Source organism: Notolepis coatsorum, assembly GCF_963971535.1.
Source record: "Notolepis coatsorum genome assembly, chromosome: 3".
Lineage (NCBI taxonomy): Eukaryota > Metazoa > Chordata > Actinopteri > Aulopiformes > Paralepididae > Notolepis > Notolepis coatsorum.
Window position 1 is genome coordinate 62,075,939 of NC_140167.1, and position 21,437 is coordinate 62,097,375.

The 21,437-nt window shown below is 42.1% G+C and overlaps 1 protein-coding gene across 1 annotated transcript in view; it reads right to left on the reverse strand.

Moving 5' to 3' along the window:
• Nucleotides 1–10,632: 10,632 nt before the first annotated feature.
• ushbp1 (Usher syndrome 1C binding protein 1) overlaps nucleotides 10,633–21,437 on the reverse strand; it is a 39,117-nt gene continuing 28,312 nt past the window's right edge. The window contains exons 12-15 of the mRNA XM_084310454.1: nucleotides 20,273–20,431; nucleotides 18,113–18,210; nucleotides 12,543–12,665; nucleotides 10,633–10,977 (exon numbers count right to left, since the gene is read on the reverse strand). Of these exons, the coding sequence (XP_084166580.1) occupies nucleotides 10,812–10,977; nucleotides 12,543–12,665; nucleotides 18,113–18,210; nucleotides 20,273–20,431 (546 nt within the window). The 3' untranslated portion in view covers nucleotides 10,633–10,811. The remainder of the gene's footprint in view (nucleotides 10,978–12,542; nucleotides 12,666–18,112; nucleotides 18,211–20,272; nucleotides 20,432–21,437) is intronic.

The window sequence follows — 21,437 nt, forward strand, 5'->3', positions numbered from 1 at the left end:
TATTTAAAGGACCATACCAGTTGTTTTTACATGTGGGTTCCAAGTCATTCTTTATACAAAAATCTCTGCCGTTTATTTTTTACAGAATATTTGACTTGTCACTGTTTTGGTAGTTTGGTAGTTGTTTTTGCAGATTTGCTACTTTTCAGGGGAAAAACTAAAACCCTTTTGGGAGAATAAATGCACCTCAGATGTTGGCATGGCATTTTAGTCAGTCATGTGGTGCCTTTCAGGGGTTTATGTGGTGTTTAAGACATGTCCAGATACAATGGAAACCCATGGCAGTGGTGAATCTGCAGAAAATATAATGTTTCAGTAACAGTAGAAATGTATACAAAAAAGGGCATGGTGATTTTTGTAGAATGACTTGGAACCCACATGTGACAAAACCCGGTAGGGTCCTTTAATTCTTGTGTGGTGTTCGGGTCTGTGGGACCTGTTTTCAATGTTTACTAAAAGAGAAATTATATAAGGAATTATTTTTTCAACCTGAGACTCAGCCTTTGATTTGAGATGGCCTTGGCTCATTTTATGTGAAGAACATTATAAAAGAACTATTAACTATTAATTGACCCAAAAGTGTGGAAATTGTAGATGAAAACAAATAAACATGGTAAATATTAAACAAAAGGTTCATTGTGTACCTTCACTGTCTGTCTTCACCTTGTTTAATTTACATTTTTCAAGATAAACATGATTTATTCCATTCATGTCTTGATTATAATGGATTATTTTTTCACAGTTTATCTAAAAAAAATAATAACACTTTTATTGATGAATGTGATCTAGCAGAGGTAAATGGTAAATATTAATCATATATGCTGTCTAGATTTACTTGTAATTGAGATAAAGTTAACATCAATTAAGTAGTTTTACATAAATTGTTATGGCTTTATTGTATTAAAATCCCAATGTTGTGGGTCCACCAGACATTGGGTGAGTAACAAAAACGCAAACACTACACAAGGGTTAAATACACTTAATTTACTGGTAGAAATAAGTGTAGTTGAAAAGTAAGCTAGAATAATAATAAGAGGATGGGTCAGATACAGCCCCAACATTCTAAACTAGAATAATAATAAGAGGATGGGTCAGATACAGCCCCAACATTCTAAACTAGAATAATAAGAAGAGGATGGGTCAAATACAGCCCCAACGTTCTAAACTAGAATAATAAGAAAAGGATGGGTCATGCCCAGCACAGCACCAACATTCTAAACTTGAATAATAAGAGGATGGGTCATGCACAGCTCCAACGTTCTAAACTAGAATAATAAGAAGAGGATGGGTCACAGAAATCTATTTCGAACATCTCTATCATGACACTGGCCCAATCCTCTTCTTACTATTCTAGGTAGACTGCATGATTTGAAAGATGCCATGATCAACCTCCAAAATGAATGATTCAACAGCAAAGCTCAGAGGGCTACTCTGCACAAGGTTGAAACACTGAAATATCTTGGTGCTTTCAGACCCCCCTGCCCAGCGCCCACAGTCAGTCCCGAGTCCGCATTCCAGTGCTTATTTGTATACGCATATTCATATTTTGTTATAATCAGCCTAATCTGTTTACTTATACCAGGGTAGACTAAGACTCAGTATAGAGTATTGCACATTGTACCGAGTTAGCTGTAGAATGACTTAGGATATAATCTGTATATGATACCAGAAGGGGCTGCTGTACCTATGCATATTTGTGTTATTATTATCAATAGAGTATACATATGTCTCACCTGTCTGTGTTATTATTACTTTTACAATAAGCGCTTCTGTTTTGTGTTCTTGATGCTTCCTCCTTGTATTATACCCAGCGATGCAGTCGTGCACACACGCGGTTACACGCCGTTGTAGTAGATCACTGAGGCAGAAGTGCGCGCGGATGTGCACGCGCGCACACAAAAATGCGTTCACAATTGTCACTGGACTCGTCGCGCCGTGCGGAAAGTACCCGGCCGGCACTTATCACCTAGACTTTGCATAATAATAGGATACCGATAGCATAACAACGAGAAGAGCCAAACCAAAATACAAGCCCTGTACCAATTGGTGGGGGGTTGCTTGATCTGTGGTCCCGACTGGAAGGATGAGACATTAAGTTGTGCTTCAGTCTCTGAAGGAAACTGTCCTTCTGTAAACTAACTCTAAGTTACATTGTTAATTTAGTTTGTATTTACTTTTTTAGTTTAAGTTAATTCAATTAAAGAAATTGTAACTACAATTACATTTAAAACATTTATGCATAATAATCATCTGTTCTGTGCGCAACCGAGGGAACATGTATGCGCGTGCACGTGGCGTTTGGGCAGTTCCCATATTACGACTGCACCACTGATTATACCTCCTTGGATTATACCAGTCCAATAACGCTGCCATTTTCAGACATTGGTATTAGCATAACACTCCCGGCAGCCACAACAGCATGCTGCCAATCGCCAACTTCAATCTCCAGTAAATCTGAGCCCAATCTGTTACCGCCAACTATGTTGGCCTCTCTGTGAAGACATGAATTATAGGTCAACTTCGGCCGTTCAGGATGACAGAAAATTAACCTAATCAGCTCAATGGAGACATCTCTGAGGCTAACTGGATTAGGCCGTGGCCACACCCCTCCGCATCTCTCCCCTCTAAACATCTTACCGCTGTAATACCACTCAGCAGCTGAAAGGCTAAGTGACCTCATTAGGTTGGTTGCGCTCGAAGTCGCCATTAACGTTGAGTCCAACATGATCCCTGGCCTGATGGACACGTGCGCTATGAGCCACAGAGCTTATAGTCAGTAAAGCCACAATACAGGAAGGGCCCTGTGGGGTTCGTCTGGGATTTCAGGCGTTTGGAACGGGCCAAGTCAAAGAAGGTCGTCAATAATTATCCACTTGTCCTGTTCTGTTAAGACTCTTATGAAGAAACGAAGGAACTCTCACACGCTGCTCTCGCAATTAAGGCAATTAATTATTGAAGCTAACGTTTCGTTCCATTTTCTTTAAGCTGCAACCAGCAGCTCTATTCAATTTCTCAATGCAAATGAATATAAGCGATCCACTAGAAATGGCGACCGGCGTCCATAGTGGCCATCAAACTTCCCACCCACTTTCTGAGGCCAATATCCCAGTTAAGTGAGTGGGTGCAGGCACAAACTGGATGTGATTGGCCGTTTGATTGAGGTCAACCCCCCCCCCCCCCGCTTCCCTACATGAATAGCTCTGACCCCCCTCCTCCGGCCTTGGCTGGCCTTCCACAGCGACAAAGACGCGCAGCGGGCATCGGGTCAGCGAGGCGGTTGTTCCGCGGCTGGCGGACCGAAAGGAGAGGTGTAGAGGGAGCGCAGGGATTGAGAAGGGATAGAGAGAGGGTTGCGAAGGAGGGAGTGAGCTAATGGGTTTGTGAAAGAGAGGCGTCCTGAGGACCTCAAGCTGTGATCTCTTTATACAGCTTACAACTTATTCAAATGAGAAGCGGATACACAGAGTAAATGAGATGACCTTAAACCCCTAGGTCATGGCCCTCCGTCTGTGCCTTGTACGTGTGTGTGCGCGCACCTAGATGCCCTTTTGTGTGTGTGTGTATGTATGTGCATGTGTGTGAGTTTAATATAGATGCCCTTTGTGTAAGTTTATGATTTGCTTTCTATGTTTATTTTTATGTGATTGTGTGTGTCTATGTATGTATGTGCATGTGTGTATGTGTGTGTGTGTGTGTGGTGTGTGTGTGTGTGTGTGTGTGTGTGTGTGTGTGTGTGTGTGTGTGTGTGTGTGTGTGTGTGTGTGTGTGTGTGTGTGTGTGTGTGTGTGTGTGTGTGTGTCTGTGAGTGCATGAGTGAGTGATGCCCAGATGCGCTTTTTGTGAATTTATGAGTATGTGCTTGTGATTGTGTGTACATGCATGCGTGAGTGTGAGTGTATGTGCATAGATGCGCTTGTGTATGTACGTGTAAGCACATTATAAATAAAGTTATTATTATCCACTTTTGTGTGTGGTTATGTGTGTGTGTGTGTGTGTGTGTGTGCGTGTGCGTGTGCATGTGTGACGTATGTGTATGTACGAGTGTGTTCACACAGATGCCCTTTTGTATGTATGAGCGTATGTTTGTGTAATTGTGTGATTGTGTGTGTGTGTGTGTGTGTGTGTGTGTGTGTGCGTGTGTGTGTGTGTGTGTGTGTGTGTGTGTGTGTGTGTGTGTGTGTGTGTGTGTGTGTGTGTGTGTGTGTGTGTGTGTGTGTGTGTGTGTGTGTGTGCCTGTGTAAGAAGCAGAGCCATCAGTCCCACCCCTGCACTGATTGACAACCTCTGTCATTGTCTAATAATGCTTTGTTTTTTTTCTTCCCAGGCACTGAAAAAGTCCTTTATCCATGATCTGCTGCCACATAACAGCAGGCACACATGACCCACTCAAATCATACAGCTAGATTGGTTACAATGTGTTATAATACTGTATAACATGCTCTTAGAACATGTTATGTATCTTCAAGGAGCATAATGTAATTTTTATTGTATCATAAGTTGCTATGAATATCCTTGTTATTTTGCTTTTCTTAAGGCCCAATAGAATTCCAATAATTCCGGATTTGTGCTTTAAAGGGTAAAGGGTAAAAAACTAAAATATATTTACAATTAAGTGCATGTACAATTAATAATAATAATAATAATACATCTATTTTATATAGCGCTTTTCCAGATGCTCAAATACGCTTTACAAGGGTAGAAGGAACTAAAATTGAGCTAGCGACCACTTTTGGGGACCTAGTATAAATACCATACATCTTTAGTATAAACTACTGCTGTGCAGATTTCCCTAAAACACACTTCTGAGTCAAAGGTACGTGTCTGTTTTGGCATTTGATGTGTCTTTACAGATTTATTACCTTTGAAAAATAAAACAAGATCTGCAGATTTTTGATAAGTGAAATATCCCTGAAATATGAACCCATGATAATGCATTAAGTGCTTTGAGCCAAAAGAAAAAGGAAAAGTCTAATCTCCTGAAACACTAGTTCCTTGTGTAACATTAGATGTGTTTGAACTTCTTATCATGCTTCTCCACAGAAGTAACGCACCAAAGCAAATGACATCGTGAACATTTACGGACATATACAAACATATACAGTATCTCATCACATACGATTATCACAGCCAAGATTAGATTACACCTTTCACATTAACCCTTTCACTTTAGAGCCACGTCGTCATGTTATGTCAAGGTTAAAGGAGGGGGTTTTAATAACTCAACACGACTATTGGAAGTAAATTCCTGTACAGGAGACCATTATAAAAGATGGGGATACCATGGTCCAGTGCCTTCTCATCAGAACCGCATCACCAGCGGCCCAGGCCTCGCATCAGCACCACGTCTACAGCGCAAGGCCATCATATTGATGAGGACATACATCAATGCTGAGTGACTTTTTCATCATACGCCGTAGATACCTTTCCATTTGCTTTCCATGGGACTCAACCACAGCGTGCAGCCTCGCAAAACAAGTGTCAACCAAAGGTTAGAACGATTATGTTCCATTATGAGAACCTTTGATGAACTCAGGAGCAAGAGGAGGAGAAGGGGAAAGAGAGAGAGAGAGCGAGAGAGAGAAAGAACACAAGAATGAGGGAAGCAAGAGGGCGAGAGCAGCAAAATGGAATGATAATTGTGTCATCTGCTCTAATGGCAGCTATTACAACAATGACGACGGTGACCTGGAGCTAGTGGAGATGAGAGGGGGGCTGTGCAGGGCAGTCAGGCCCACCCCGGTGACCTTTGCTCGGGAAAGGGCAAGCTCAGGCAAGAGCCAGGGCGTCAGGGGCTCCAACGTCCAGTCTGGCCTGCTGAACCCTCCATTCACAGGCTAACACAACAGCCAGGCACCGCTCTGACCTCTGTGGGTGTGACACTCAACCTTTGCCTTAACCCCGCTGACCGCTGGTCACAGCTGTAGCTGACCCCCTAGGAGAGGTCAGGGACAGAGGGGTGGGGTGAGAGGGGGATGTTAGGAAAGGAGAGAGGAAGTAAGGGGGTGGGGGTGGACAGAGAGACGAGTTAGGAAGAGAAGGGGGGATGTTATAGAGATGAGGGGGGAGGGAGGGAGGGATGGAAGGATGGGTGAGGGGGGAGATAAGGGGGGAAGGCTAGGGTGTGTGGGAGAGAAGGAGTGGGGGGAGGTCAGTGCAAGGAAAAGGGGGGGGGCAGATGGAAGTAGAGCGAGCGAAGGAGGGAGGAAAGGGAGAGGGGGAGCTGGCCAGGGTAGGTCAGGGCAACTGAAGACTAAATGATGAACAGTCCGTCCTCCAAGCCGTACGCCGCAGGTTGAAACAGATTGGACAGATTTCTTCTCTTCCTTCCTCGGTTGAAATCGTTCTTACTTTCCTTTGGCCTTCCATGACCAAGCTGTATGATTGTACACATCAGCTACAGATTTGACCACAAAAACCGTTCTTTTCACGACTCACTCCATGGTTTACTCCTCTCTTTTTATACATTGTTCAGTTACCAAGCTGTAGGCTCAATCGGAATTCTGTTGCTAGGGAACAGTTTGGACCCAAATGTATTTCCTGTCAACTATTGCATTACTGCTTTCACTTTAATCATAGTAATCATGATAATCATAACTACCTACTTCATACTATAAATGGTAAATTACTGCATTTATATAGCGCTTTTATCCAAAGTGCTTTACAATTTGTTCCTCACATTTTACCCATTCACTCACACATTCACACACCGACGGTGGAGGCAACCATACAAGGTGCCAACCTGCTCATTGGGAGCAATTAGGGGTTAATTGTCTTGCTCAAGGACACTTCGACACGCTGCCCGGGAGGAGCGGGAATTGGACAGGGAACCTCCAGATTACCAGATGACTGCTCTACCTCCAGTCTGTCGCCCCCTACTATAGTCTACCCATATAACTCTGTATGATAGCATGTACAATAGTGCTGTATATACCGTATATATACATTTATGGTATGGGTATATTCATATGTATGCATAATATACTGTATATATATGTCAGTCTGAATATACCTGCATGTAATACTTCTATATATACACACTTATACACGTGCATATAGCCCATATAACTCTGTATGATAGCATGTAGAATAATGCTGTATATACCATATAAGTATATTTATTCTTACCCTACTGTATATATATCTATCCACATCTGTCTGTACATAATCCTTTTTACATATCTGTAGATACTATATCTATATCTGTACATAGCCCGTACCTAGTCTTACTAGTTACGCTGCTGGCCAGTATGACCATAGTGTCTCTATACCTGTTGTTATGATAATACATAAGGCAGTCAAGTGTGGCAGAACCCCAGGACAGGCAGACACAGGAGACAGATGGAATACAATAATGATATTTAATAAACAAAGAAAAGAAAACAACAATCGGGGGCGGCTGGGTAGCGCAGTGGAGAATGCACTCGCCTACCACCGCAGAGACTCTGGGTTCGAATCCAGCTGTCAGCGGTACCTCCGGCTTGGTCAGTCGTCCCTACTAACACAATTGGCAGTGTTAGCGGGTGGGAAGCCGGTGGGGTATGTGTCCTGGTCGTTGTAAACTGCGGTTCCTACTGGTCGGTCGGGGCGCCTGTTCATCAGGGAGGGGATCGGGGGAAATAGCGTGAACCTCCGCATGCGTTACATTCCTCCAGTGAGACTCCTCGCTGTCAGGTGAAAAGAAGCGGCTGGCTGACTCCACATGTATCGGAGGAGGCATGTGGTAGTTCTACACCCTCCCTAGGCCGACAGTGGGGCAATGCGCGCAACGACCAGGAAGGGAATTGGCATAACGACTAAATTGGGATGGGAGAAAAATACAGAAAAAATATAGATAAAAAAAAAAAAAAAAAAAAAACGAACGTACAAAAACTAACGTGGGGGGAATGTGTGGATGCCAACGGTAAATGTTAATGAGATGTGTGTGTGTGTCAAATACAGTATGTGTATGGGTGCGTGTGTCTAGCGTGCAAAACTCATGTCGTGTAGTATGTAAATGTGACAGACTGTTGTTTTTGTGTGCGTGTACTAACCAGTCCAGGCAGAACAGAGGAAGGGGGGTTATCCAGAGGAGCGAGCAGTGAGTGAGAGAGAGCGGGGAGCGACACATGGATTTCCAGGGTGGGGGTTCAGTTCCTTGATGGGTAGAGAGGAGAAAATAACATGCAACACGGGAAAACAAAACAACGGAGCAGGGAATAATCCAACACGAGAGACATATACTAAGACTTGAAGATACGTTAGTTAGACTAACCACAAGTGATCAGTACGATCAAGCACTGAGAGATAGGCTGTCGGGCTCTTTATGCAGCAGGTGTCTCTGCCTACCGGGTGCACCCAGCTGCTCCGCATTGCGCTTGATTAGGCTCAACAGGTAGTGACAAGGTGGGAGAAACAATACCTGTATCACTGTACATATTAATACTACAACTCTGTACATACATCTGATTATCACTATACTCAGTAGTACTCATTTACATATTTTATACCCAGTTTAATCACCTATACATTGCATATTACTATTGCACGTTACTGTAACATTTGCAGTCTGGTTGGATGCCAAACTTCTTTTTGTTGTACTGTACTTGAATCTAATCAAATCTAAAATTGCAACAGGAAATAAACATATTGTTGTCACTTTGAAACCATCTATACTGGCGTGTGGATATGGGTACGCTGTGACCCTACAATCATATACAGTATATTTCAATGGTAATTAGGCTGATAGGTCAGTGTACTCTGAATCTGACAAGGTTGGTACATTACCTCTTAACTTAAATTGAGGTCATTTCCATATTTTCTTTGGCTTGAATAAAGGTTTTTCATGGAATGTTTAGAATGCCCAATTTACCTCCATGTTGGAAGAGACGACGATTTCCATGTGCAAGTCAACGTTCTCTATAGTGTTGATATTATGTTGATAAATATATCAACAAAGATTGAATGAATCTGTTTCTTCTTCTTGTAAACAAGTCACAGTGGAACAGTAATACCATACCTTCTCCAGTGTTTTACAGACTCAACCACTGCACAGAAATGGTGCGTTTCCGAAGTGGTTACCAATGTTTACAGACAGCCATGTTGGAAGAAAGAGAACTACACAAACATTGCGTGTGAGGCCTCTATGCGTTTCTCGAGTGTGCTGTGAGCAGGTTTCGTGACACTAGAGTCCATGAAACACAATGTATGAGAACCTCGTTCCACTGGTTCTGATCCGACTGAAGTTGTTTAGAGAGGTTTTAGTGGATCACTCCTCGTATTTCAAAATCAGTTTCTCTGCCTTGAACTCCACTTTTGTGAACCTGAGCACTTTTTGGTTTTGTCTTAAAGGGGACATATTAGTCCTTTTTGGTTTTGTCTTAAAGGGGACATATTAGTAATTTTTGGTTTTGTCTTAAAGGGGACATATTAGTCCTTTTTGGTTTTGTCTTAAAGGGGACATATTAGTCTTTTTCAAAAAGTTAATAGTCTTTGAGGTCCCCTAAACATGTCTTGCAAACATGCTGGAAGACAAATAACTCAGATTGCATCCTAGCAGCCTCTATACCTCTCTGTTTCAGTCCTATTTTCAATGGGCTGTTTCTGTGTCTGTAACGAGCGAGCTGCTTTTATCTGCTTTGGGACAAATATGATCATTATCGTACATCTAGCGGTGGTGCACAAGCTTGTACCGACAATTCAGATCCAACTTTCAGACTAGACGTTGCAGATCAAATATGAAACATATTTAGCAGGGACGTGCACAGGACTTTAGAGGGGCAGGTGCTCAAAGGCTGAAAAGGGCACTACACTTGTGTGTATATATTAACCGAGCGTGCATAGCGCGCAAGCACGATTTTTAGGGGCCCTTTTCGGGCGGGGGCCCCCTTTTTATGCTTTTTGGGGGGTTTTGGTGATCAAATATTGAATATTGAACTATAATAAAGTGCTGTATATTCTGTATTGTTTAATATAAATGCATTTTTTATTCCAATCCCGATTTGTATTTGAGATTCCCAAATCCCATCGGACTTGACTTCTTCGTGTCCCTCAATGAGTGTAATACCAGCATTCAACTCTATGCGCCACAGCGGTTTCTATCATCATCATCACCACCCACGCTATGCATAAAATATATAGGTCCGCGGAGAGGCACGGTGAGGAGGCCGTGCAAACTGCAATGGAATATGGGGCATCTCTCTCTCTTTACCTAATATTTTGATTCTATCCTGAAATTTTTCAGTTGGAAGGGCAGTCTATATGCGTAACGAAAAAAAAAATATATATATATATATATATATATATATATATATATATATATATATTTTTTTTTTTTTTTTTTTTCAAAAAGGGCACTTTTTTGATGAGGCTCAATAAGGCAGGTGCTCAAGCACCCCTTGGCCTCTATGTGTGCACGTGCCTGATATTTAGGTTCAACATACTGTAGGTGCAAACGAGGTCTTACCAACTACAGCGATTGTGGCTGCAATTCTGAATTGTTCATTTCAAAAGGGAGCATTCTTGTCACAACGGAACTGCAGAAAAGGCACACTGCATTTTTGCATATTTAACATTTTCTCAGTGTTGGGACAACCCCTCATTCTGTAGAAACAATGCAACACACAGGAAAAGGCCATTTTCACAATAGGTCCCCCTTTAATAAAGAAATTGTTTGCATTACTCTCAGTGTGTGGACTATGTTTAAAGGCCATTTAGCCCAAGGCTGATGGAGAGCAGGTGTCTCCCAAGTCCCAACCCATGCCTACAGGGGTAACCCAGCCTGAGGGATGAAAGGCAGCAGTAGCAACACAGGCAGAACGACATAGTCGTGTCATTCAGAGAACAGTCTCTTCCCTCCTCCACTCCAGGGCCTCCAGGGTGGCCTTCAGCGCTCCGATCTGGCTCTGGTGACGTTCTGACATGAACGCCACCTTCTGCTCCGCCCTCCACAGCTGCTCTCGGTACTTCTTACGGGCGTTCCGGTATGAGCCCACCGCTTTACTGGAAAACAACAACAACAGAATCACAGAAATCACAAAGTGCATAATGGATTACATTTTTGGAATCACTTAACGTTCTGCTCTGCTCTGAGTGCTGTGCAACCGCCATCTAGCACGGGAAATGACGTAGGATCCATTTCTGCCGTATACTGAGCCTAGTCAGGAAGTGCTCTGCAACACTCTGAGCGTCTCAGAGTGAGCGGAACTGAGCAACCTGTTAAGTGAGTTTTTCACTCAGAGCGAAGCGGAGCCGCTCAGTTACGGATCCAATATGACGTCACGTTACCACGTAAACAGAACAGAGTTAGCTGGTCGAAATTAATAGGGATTTTGTTATTTTAGCTATTACAATGGCTGTTTGGTGAATACATTTTTTTTTAACACAAATGCTACTTGCTCTCATTGAAAAAGGTTAAACAGTAGCTGTATTGAAATTACCATTATGAGTTGTAAATTGCTAAGATTATAATTTTTTTGATTATTATTTTTTTACATTGACCAAAAGTGAAAATGCTACTGAGCTCATTCAGCACCTTCTTGAGACCAAGTGTACTAAAAATCTAAGCAAATGAACAAAGGACAGATGATTTACAGTTTTTTTTTGTAGATACATTATATATATATATAAATATTTAGGTGTGCACCTTGACGATAAGCTGGCCTGGGCTGCAAACGCGGAAGCGCTCTACAAGAAAGGACAAAGCCGGCTGTTCTTCCTTAGGAGGCTCAGGTCTTTTTTACAAGCCTTGTAATTGACTGTCTTGTGGACACGATAAGAAGAGAAGACAAAAGGGCTGTCCTATCCAACTCCAGCAGTTCCGTCGATAATGTTCTGATCTTGGGAAATCAGCTTTTCCCTTTGATGCTTGTAACTCTTGGAATGTCCTCAAACCCTTGAACACTGAAGTGTTCTCCCTTCCCTTGGAGAGTTTCAGTGTATGATTTCTGACAATTGTGTGTCTACATGTAACTGTTGTTAGCTGACTTTTATTTATTATTTATTCATCTTTTGTGTCTTAATTTGATTGTGAATATTGCTTGCTTTATTGTGTCACTGTTCTATATTTGTAATATTGTCATTTCTGTAAATGAGGGAAACCTCAGAAATCCATGACTTTAAAATAAATAAAGGTTGAAATTTAAATGAAACGAAATTGACTTGAGAATGCCTTGGTATCAAATGCAGTTCCTCTTTTTTTTATTGATTGAATGATAATAATTGAAATTGAATTGACTCCGGGGTCAGACCAAGATACAATAACACATACCATAAATACAGAACATGAACCATAAGTGATCATTATCCTCACTTAATCCTCATAAAATTGCAGAGATATACCACCAGGAACACATATTTTCTGCTGCTCTCTCAGCTCTCCCACCACAGAAAGAGAGGGATAGAGAGAAAGAGAGAGAGGAAGAAGAGAGGTGACTCACGAATCTTAACCAGACATACGGGGGCTCAACAGATGGAAAGCATTTTAACCACAGCAAATGAAAACCACTCGGGTCGCCAACCGAGACTGAGACACGAGATGATTCCCAGAGTCCAGCGGTGTCCCGTACCTGTGAGCTTGCGCAAGACGAGCCATCTGCTCCTCGCTGTCCCTCCTCCGGGAGGCGCTGTCCGAAAGGGACGTGTCCAACGAGTCGCGAACCGCAGATGCTCTCCTCTTCATAATCTGTTCTCTGATGGGGGGACACGAGACAGACATGAGACAGACAGACACAAGACAGAGGTTTTAAGAGTGTTGAGACAAAGCCTCGACAGTCGAGCTTCAGTACTTTATTATCTAAAGATGGTGAGTTAGTGTTGTGTTCATTCATAGTTAAAGGAAAACTCCAACATTTTGGGAAATTAGCTTATTTAACATCTTCCCTGGAGTTAGACAAGAAGATACATACCTTTTTTGTCTCTGTGCGTGCATTTAGCTTTGGGAACAGTCGCTCCATTAGCGTAGCTTAGCTTCATCACTGGAAGTGAGGGAGGACAGTAGCCTGACGTTCCCTACAGGTTTGTTGATATTCTCATTCCTTCAAAGGATCCGAACCGATTGAAGTTTATGGATACCATGACTTAAAATCCTCTTACCTTGACGATTAAAAGCCTCCCCAATTTAGAAAACAGTAATCCAATGGCTGGTATTTATAATATAATACTAACTGCTGCACGCTCGGAGCTAACCGGAGCTAACACAGAACAGGATGGTAAAGCAAATATAATGACTTCCTTTCTGGGGTTTTCAAAATAAAAGTGTGATGTTTATAGCAGCCGAAAATGTTTATTTTGTACATTATCTAACGTTAACACGAACCTAAACTAACTTTAGGTTAGTTGTAACGTTAGTTTAGGTTCGTGTTAACGTTAGATAATGTACAAAATAAACGTTTTCCGCCGCTATAAACGTCGCACTTTTATTTTGAAAACCCCAGAAAGGAAGTCATTATATTTGCTTTACCATCCTGTTCTGTGTTAGCTCCGGTTAGCTCCGAGCGTCCAGTAGTTAGTAGTATATTATCAATACCAGCCATTGGATTACTGTTTTCTAAATTGGGGAGGCTTTTAATCGTCAAGGTAAGAGGATTTTAAGTCATGGTATCCATAAACTTCAATCGGTTCGGATCCTTTGAAGGAATGAGAATATCAACAAACCTGTAGGGAACGTCAGGCTACTGTCCTCCCTCACTTCCAGTGATGAAGCTAAGCTATGCTAACGGAGCGACTGTTCCCAAAGCTAAATGCACGCACAGAGACAAAAAAGGTATGTATCTTCTTGTCTAACTCCATGGAAGATGTTAAATAAGCTAATTTCCCAAAATGTTGGAGTTTTCCTTTAAAGACAATAGAGGTTGAGTACTTTATTATCTAAAGATGGTAAGTTAGAGTGTTGTGTTCATTCCTAGTTAAAGACAGTAGAGGTTGAGTACTTTATTATCTAAAGATGGTGAGTTAGAGTGTTGTGTTCATTCATAGTTAAAGACAGTAGAGGTTGAGTACTTTATTATCTAAAGATGGTGAGTTAGTGTCGTGTTCATTCATAGTTAAAGTCGTTAGATGTCGAGTACTTTATTATCTAAAGATGGTGAGTTAGTGTCGTGTTCATTCATAGTTAAAGACGTTAGATGTTGAGTACTTTATTATCTAAAGATGGTAATTTAGTGTTGTGTTCATTCATAGTTAAAGACAGTAGATGTTGAGACTTTATTATCTAAAGATGGTGAGTTAGAGCAGTGGGGGGTCGTGAGCCGCGGGGGGGGGGGGGGGGGGGGGTCGCCAGATGATTAAAAAAAATAATAATAAATAAAAAGATTTCCAAAAAATATATATATATATATGTTTTTATTTTTTTTATGCAGTCAGGTCTCTCTCTCTCTCTCTCTCTCTCTCTCTCTCTCTCTCTCTCTCTCTCTCTCTCGCTCTCTCTCTCTCTCTCTCTCTCTCTCTCTCTCTCTCTCTCTCTCTCTCTCTCTCTCTCTCTCTCTCTCTCTAGGCTGGTAAAGCTATGCCTCCTAAAGTGTGAAAATGGAAGTACAGGAAGTACCGGCTACAGGCTTTCCGGTTTCGACAAAACAATTATAGAAACGTGTGAAGTGCACAATATTTCCTCGTTTAAGCCACTGCAACGGCTTTGCCTGAAGAATTTACTACATGACCGGGACGTTCTAGCTTGTTTGCCGACAGGATTCGGGAAAAGTTTGGTCCGTTCGGAGGCAGCTTCCAGGGGAAGTACATACACCGGAAATTCACACTTTCGATCGTAGTGCTTTACCAGTCTTTAGCTCACGGAGGAGATAAAACTGGGAACGAGGTTACTCTTGCTCACACACACACACACACAAAGGGAGCCGCATGTGATTGGTGGAGGCGGGACCCTTACAAAAAACTTTAAATCCATCAAAATCAGTGTTGTTGCTAATCATTGACACATGCTAGCCTGTAATAATCCCCCCCAGAAAAATCTACTTTGCATTTGATATATTGCAAATATATGCCATCACACACACTGGCATTTAAATGGTTAGAATTATAAAATGAATATGTGGTGTTATGATCAGGGCTGAAGTTGAATAAAAGATTGCATTATTTTCAATCTGACATTAAAAAAAACAGAAAATCCATTGTTGCTAATCATATTATGTTAGCCTGTTTTTTAACAATATGCCATCACAAACACTGGCATTTAAATGGTACAAATTTAAAAGATCCAGCACCGGAATGCAGGAAATTAAGTCTTTGTAACAAAGAATTTCCTGGTGGGGGACCCCCCGCTTAAAAAGTGGCCTGACTGGGGCTATATTTCGCACTATATTTCCTGGCCTGAATGATTTCCCCAGTCCGGCCCTGGTTAAAAGCCTCCAATGCTTATTAGTGTGTGTGCATTTGAACGTTTGCATGTTTCAACCATACATTTCCATTTATATAAAAATAAAAAATAATAAATATATATATATATATATATATATTTGTATTTGTATTTTTATTATATATCTTTTTTTTACCTCCTATAATAGTGGGGGTCGCGGCTCTCTGACACCGTTATTTCAGGGGTCGCGGCCTGAAAACGTTGGGAACCCCTGAGTTAGAGTATCGTGTTCATTCATAGTTAAAGACAGAGTAGATGTTGAGTACTTTATTATCTAAAGATGGTGAGTTAGAGTGTTGTGTATGTTCATAGTTAAAGACGTTAGATGTTGAGTACTTTATTATCTAAAGATGGTAAGTTAGTGTTGTGTTCATTCATAGTTAAAGACAGTAGATGTTGAGACTTTATTATCTAAAGATGGTGAGTTAGAGTATCGTGTTCATTCATAGTTAAAGACAGTAGATGTTGAGTAATTTATTATCTAAAGATGGTGAGTTAGTGTTGTGTTCATTCATATTGTAGTTAAAGACAGTAGAGGTTGAGTACTTTATTATCTAAAGATGTTAAGTTAGAGTGTTGTGTTCATTCATAGTTAAAGACAGTAGATGTTGAGTACTTTATTATCTAAATATGGTGAGTTAGAGTATCATGTTCACTCATAGTTAGACAGTTGAGGTAGAGTCGTTTTTTGTGATACATCTCATTCACACTCCAAGTGACTTGGAGAAATGAACTGCAAATACATGGGCTGTCCCAAAAATGCAACACGGTAACATAATGTATGCTATGTTATAGCCATTTGTAATATATTTACGAATTCTATACGTAATATATTTACATTTCATATCAGCGAAAGGCCAAAACAGTCTGTATCAGCTTGGTCTAGTGGCGAGTGCACTTGCCTCCCACCACAAGCATTGTAGGTTCAAGTGCTGTTTTGCAAAACTTTTTTAAAACCTTTCGCCGATATGAAAAGTAAATATTGCGCATACAATACGTAAATATTACTCATGGCTATAACATACATTATGTACCTTTTTCCTGTGGTTGATACGTACTTTATTTACATATCATTAAGCGAGATTGGGCTGGAAAATTTCAGGGTTCAATGAATAAATCAATCATAATTTTACTCAAGGAGAAATACTGTGAGTTAACTTTCTGCTCATACTGAGGAAACCCAACAGTCCATCCGTGTCCAGCCTGTATTCTCTGGGGTTTGCGCTGGCTGCTGTGAGGGCTGTGTGCTGTAAGGGTGCTTGACGTTTCAATAAGGGTATCATCATAGCAACACGGTTGTTATGTTTCATTGTTATGTTACGAGCATGGCTGTGACCAAAAAAAAAACAGCCCACTCATTATGTGTCCCATAGAAATGTACTCTTTGTTATCTTCCTCTTCAGGTGAATCAAGGCAATCACAGTGGAAACAGGTTAAAAGACTACAGGGCTTTGGCTTTGCTTCGCTACAAGGTCGATAGAGATAGGAGGGAGCCGCTCTCAAAAGTGTTAAAGGAACGCGCTAATCTTATGGAAAATGTGCTCACTGTCTTCTCCAGAGTCAGACAAAAAGATATAGACCATTTCCTCTCTCATTTATCATTTCCTCTCCTCTCTGTGCACTCAGTAGAAAGCTATCCGGCTACAAGCTAGCCTAGCTTAACACAAACGAATGGAAGCAGATACGGACCTAGCCTAGCTGTTGGCCAAAAACATCTCTCCCGGAGTTTTAAGCTAGGCTAGTGGTCCGTATCCGCTTCCATTAATTTGTGCTAAACTAGGCTAGTGGGCCGTATCGGCTTCCATTTATTTGTGCTAAGCTAGGCTAATTTGCAGCCAGATAGCTTTCTACACTACGGCGCACAGCGAGGACTATCTTCAAGCGAATTTGCCATAATGTTGTTGCATATTCCTTTAAGAAAGAAAAACGTCAAGATTGTAGTCGATACTCCCTATCCCCCCGCTCTGTCGTGACTCTCACAGAGGATATGGTACAGCCCACGCCTGACAGTCAGCCACAGCAGAAAGCCATACAGGCACCATTTACATCCCCAGTCTGCATTTCAGCTGATAAAGTGTTTCCAAGCAACAGGCCAATGACAGGCAACAGATGCCTATAAGGATAGATTTGTTGTGTGCATTTTGCATTGATTACTGTCGCCAGGGACCCTTTATCTGGAAGCAGAAACATGTGGGCGGTAAACTTCATGACCATCATTTCTCCTTATCGAGAGCTCTGCCGGAAATGTCTGTGTCCCCAAGAAAAGAGATAACACACTTGTTGTGCAAAACTCGGCAACATAAACCATAACTCATGAAGACATTGCTGCAAATGTACTGTTTAAATTTTATTCAAAATTGATGGCAATTTCAGTAATGCCGCTATCATCACCCACCACTAGCTGTCATTTCGATTTATATACAATTATGTTTGTGTCCATAATCTCACAGAAAAATGCTTTGTACTGTCAGGTGGTTACAGGTGATTGATACTGATACTGATGTATTGATAAAATCAAGTACCAATCACCTTAATTTTGATTACGATTCAAGATGACTTTATTTGTCCAGAGGGAAATTAGTCTCTGACATAAAGTGGGCCGCATAAAAATACATACAATTATAGTGTAGTAACAGATTACAGTTACCTTTTTTGTTTGTAATCAGATTACTTAGATGTAATCCATTCAATGTAATCCGTTACTTCCCAAGCCTTTCTTGTGCCTGCCCATAAAATAATCTATGTTATGAGCAAACAGTAATAATAGCTCACCGTTGCAGAACGGCCTGCAGCTCTCTCAGAATGGTTCTGTTGCGAGGACCTGGGATGTCGCCCTCGCTGGCCAATCTAGCCACATTCTCGGCAAGCCTCTGAAACGCCAAAGATTTAATTAGGATACACATCAAAGCTAGCATGAAAACCTTCCCGCGTATTTCATATTCACAGTTCTGTATGACAGGCCACTTCTTTGTTATCTTAAGAATAGAACAGAATAGGATAGATTTTTTTGGGAGCCACGTAAGGACATAAGCCCCTGCCTGTAATGACTTAAATGTATTTTGTGTGCACCGTGGAGCAGGTTTCAGTCAGCTTGTACAGACAGGAGCTTGTTCACGTTGACTTTGCATTCGTTTGTGGCTAGTTAAGCTGAGCTGCGGGTATCCAGGGTATCCAACGACATGGATTGTGCTGAGAAAGGACTTGACCGATTGACAACATCATTAAGTAGAAAATAGGGCTCCAAAGTTCTGAACTATCCCTTTTAAGTGTGGACAATCCATGAGCTGTTCACGAGTCTGCAGCCGAAGCCCTTTTGAAAACGTTGGATTTGAGCGTGTTAATCCTTGACTATTAGTGCAGCAGAGTGGCCCAGCAGGAGGCCTTGTGAGCCTAAATACCACCTGCGGCCCGGAGGGAGGCTCCTTTTGGCCCACTTGTATAGAGGTTTGATTTCCCGCGTGGAGAGCCGGGTTTAACTTTGATCTGCTGCACCGGGCCGGGGAGTTTTCACCTTGTACAGCCTGAGACCTGCATGAGTAATTAAGCCTCGTCCAGGGACCCAGGCTCATTCAACCATATTAGTCTCGTCATGTGGGCCCCACTGGGGCCACTCATTCTAAAAATGTAGAATAGAATAAAACGTCTTTATTTCAAAGTACATTTTTGCATGTACCAGGAATTTGACCTCTGCATTTAAGCCATCCCGACTAGGAGCCGCGGGGCACCCACGGCCCTGCTCCCGTGGAGCCGTTGGGGGTTAAGTGCCTTGCTCAAGGACACTTCAACTGTGTGTATCGTGGTGTTGTTGTCCACCAGGGAGCACTCTGTCCTCTGGACTTGCTCAGCTGGACTCTGGATTTTTTACCAGCTGCTGTATGTGTGAAGTAGTCTGTCCTGTCCTACCGGCTGCTGTATGTGTGAAGTAGTCTGTCCTGTCCTACCGGCTGCTCTATGTGTGAAGTAGTCTGTCCTGTCCTACCGGCTGCTCTATGTGTGAAGTAGTCTGTCCTGTCCTACCGGCTGCTGTATGTGTGAAGTAGTCTGTCCTGTCCTACCGGCTGCTCTATGTGTGAAGTAGTCTGTCCTGTCCTACCGGCTGCTGTATGTGTGAAGTAGTCTGTCCTGTCCTACCAGCTGCTGTATGTGTGAAGTAGTCTGTCCTGTCCTACCGGCTGCTCTATGTGTGAAGTAGTCTGTCCTGTCCTACCGGCTGCTGTATGTGTGAAGTAGTCTGTCCTGTCCTACCGGCTGCTGTATGTGTGAAGTAGTCTGTCCTGTCCTACCGGCTTCACATTTTTATATTTATTATATTTTTTAGCATTTTTACAGCTTTTATTGGTCACGCAGGACCGACAGAGGAGAGGGCGAACGGGAGGAGAGGTGGGGAGGACATGCGACAAATAACGACGGGAGCTGGGATCGAACCCGGGTCGGCCGCGTAGGTGCGCGAGGCACTATGGTACGCGCCACGAGGGCGCCCCTCAGCTTCAAATTTATGAAGTAGTCTGTCCTGTCCTACCGGCTGCTGTATGTGTGAAGTAGTCTGTCCTGTCCTACCGGCTTCACATTTATGAAGTAGTCTGTCCTGTCCTACCGGCTGCTGTATTTGTGAAGTAGTCTGTCCTGTCCTACCGGCTTCACATTTATGAAGTAGTCTGTCCTGTCCTACCGGCTGCTGTATGTGTGAAGTAGTCTGTCCTGTCCTACCGGCTGCTGTATGTGTGAAGTAGTCTGTCCTGTCCTACCGGCTTTACATTTATGAAGTAATCTGTCCTGTCCTACCGGCTGCTGTATGTGTGAAGTAGTCTGTCCTGTCCTACCGGCTTTACATTTATGAAGTAGTCTGTCCTGTCCTACCGGCTTCACATTTATGAAGTAGTCTGTCCTGTCCTACCGGCTGCTGTATGTGTGAAGAAGTCTGTCCTGTCCTACCGGCAGCTCGGTCCTGCGCTCCTCCAGCTCCTCCTGGAGGTGTTCTGAGATGAGAGCTCCTGCAGCATCCTGGGCCTTCTGGGCCATCAGACTCCAGTCCAGACACCTCCTCTCCTTCTCCGTCAGGCGGGTCAGGCCCCGCAGCTCGGACATCTCCTCCTAGAGGGGCAGGGAGACACAGACTGGGACTTCAGTTACGTGCTCTATACCCTGGTATACTTTAGTATGGAACTGCCAAGTATAGAATAGATAGAATAGAATATAAGTACTTTATTGATCCCGAGGGAAATTCAGCACCACAGATCGCTCACAATAAACATTTAGGTAGTCAAAAATCACAATTAAGAATCAAATTCCAGTCAAGGATATACATTCTAAAATATGTATATACATTCTAAAATGTACAGCAAAGAATTTACAGTAATATACGGTAAAATGTACAGTAAAAGTGTAAGAATATTAAATAGATGTAAAAAGTAAAAAGTCCAGTAAGATATGCAAGAGTTTGTACTGTTACTCTGTGCTCAGTGAGGCATTGTATATAAGATAAGATATTCCTTTATTGATCCCCTTGGGGAAATTCAGGCATCATAGCAGCAGCGTGGGGGAGGGGAGGTACATGTACATAGGTAATAGTAGAAGACATGATACAGGTCATAAAATTATAGTACAGTAGAAAAATAAAAATAGGCAGTGTAAACAATATAACAATGTAATTAACTCCGAGCATGCGCATAATGAGCAAGTAGGCAGTGTAAATAAATCAAGGTGCAGATGAGGGTCTCAGTTATATTTGTATTACAATAAATATAGTTACAATAGACACTATAATCTAAGTGTAAATATAATACTATGAGTAAGTAAGTATACAGTATATATACAGTATACACATGCATCTGGATCTCTACTGTATGTTGGTATTCTTCTCAGCCAACACGGTCTCATCAGAATGTATCTGCATCAAATGTAAATAAAATACTAATCGACCACAGGAAAAAAGGTAGCCATGAGTACCATATTTACATCTTGTATAAGTAATATATTTACATTTCATATTGGCAAGAGTCCAAAACAAACACTGTGACCAGGAGTTGAACCAACAATGATTGTGGTTGTGGGCGAGTGCTCTCACTACTAGACTAACCTACCCACCCACCCTGATACA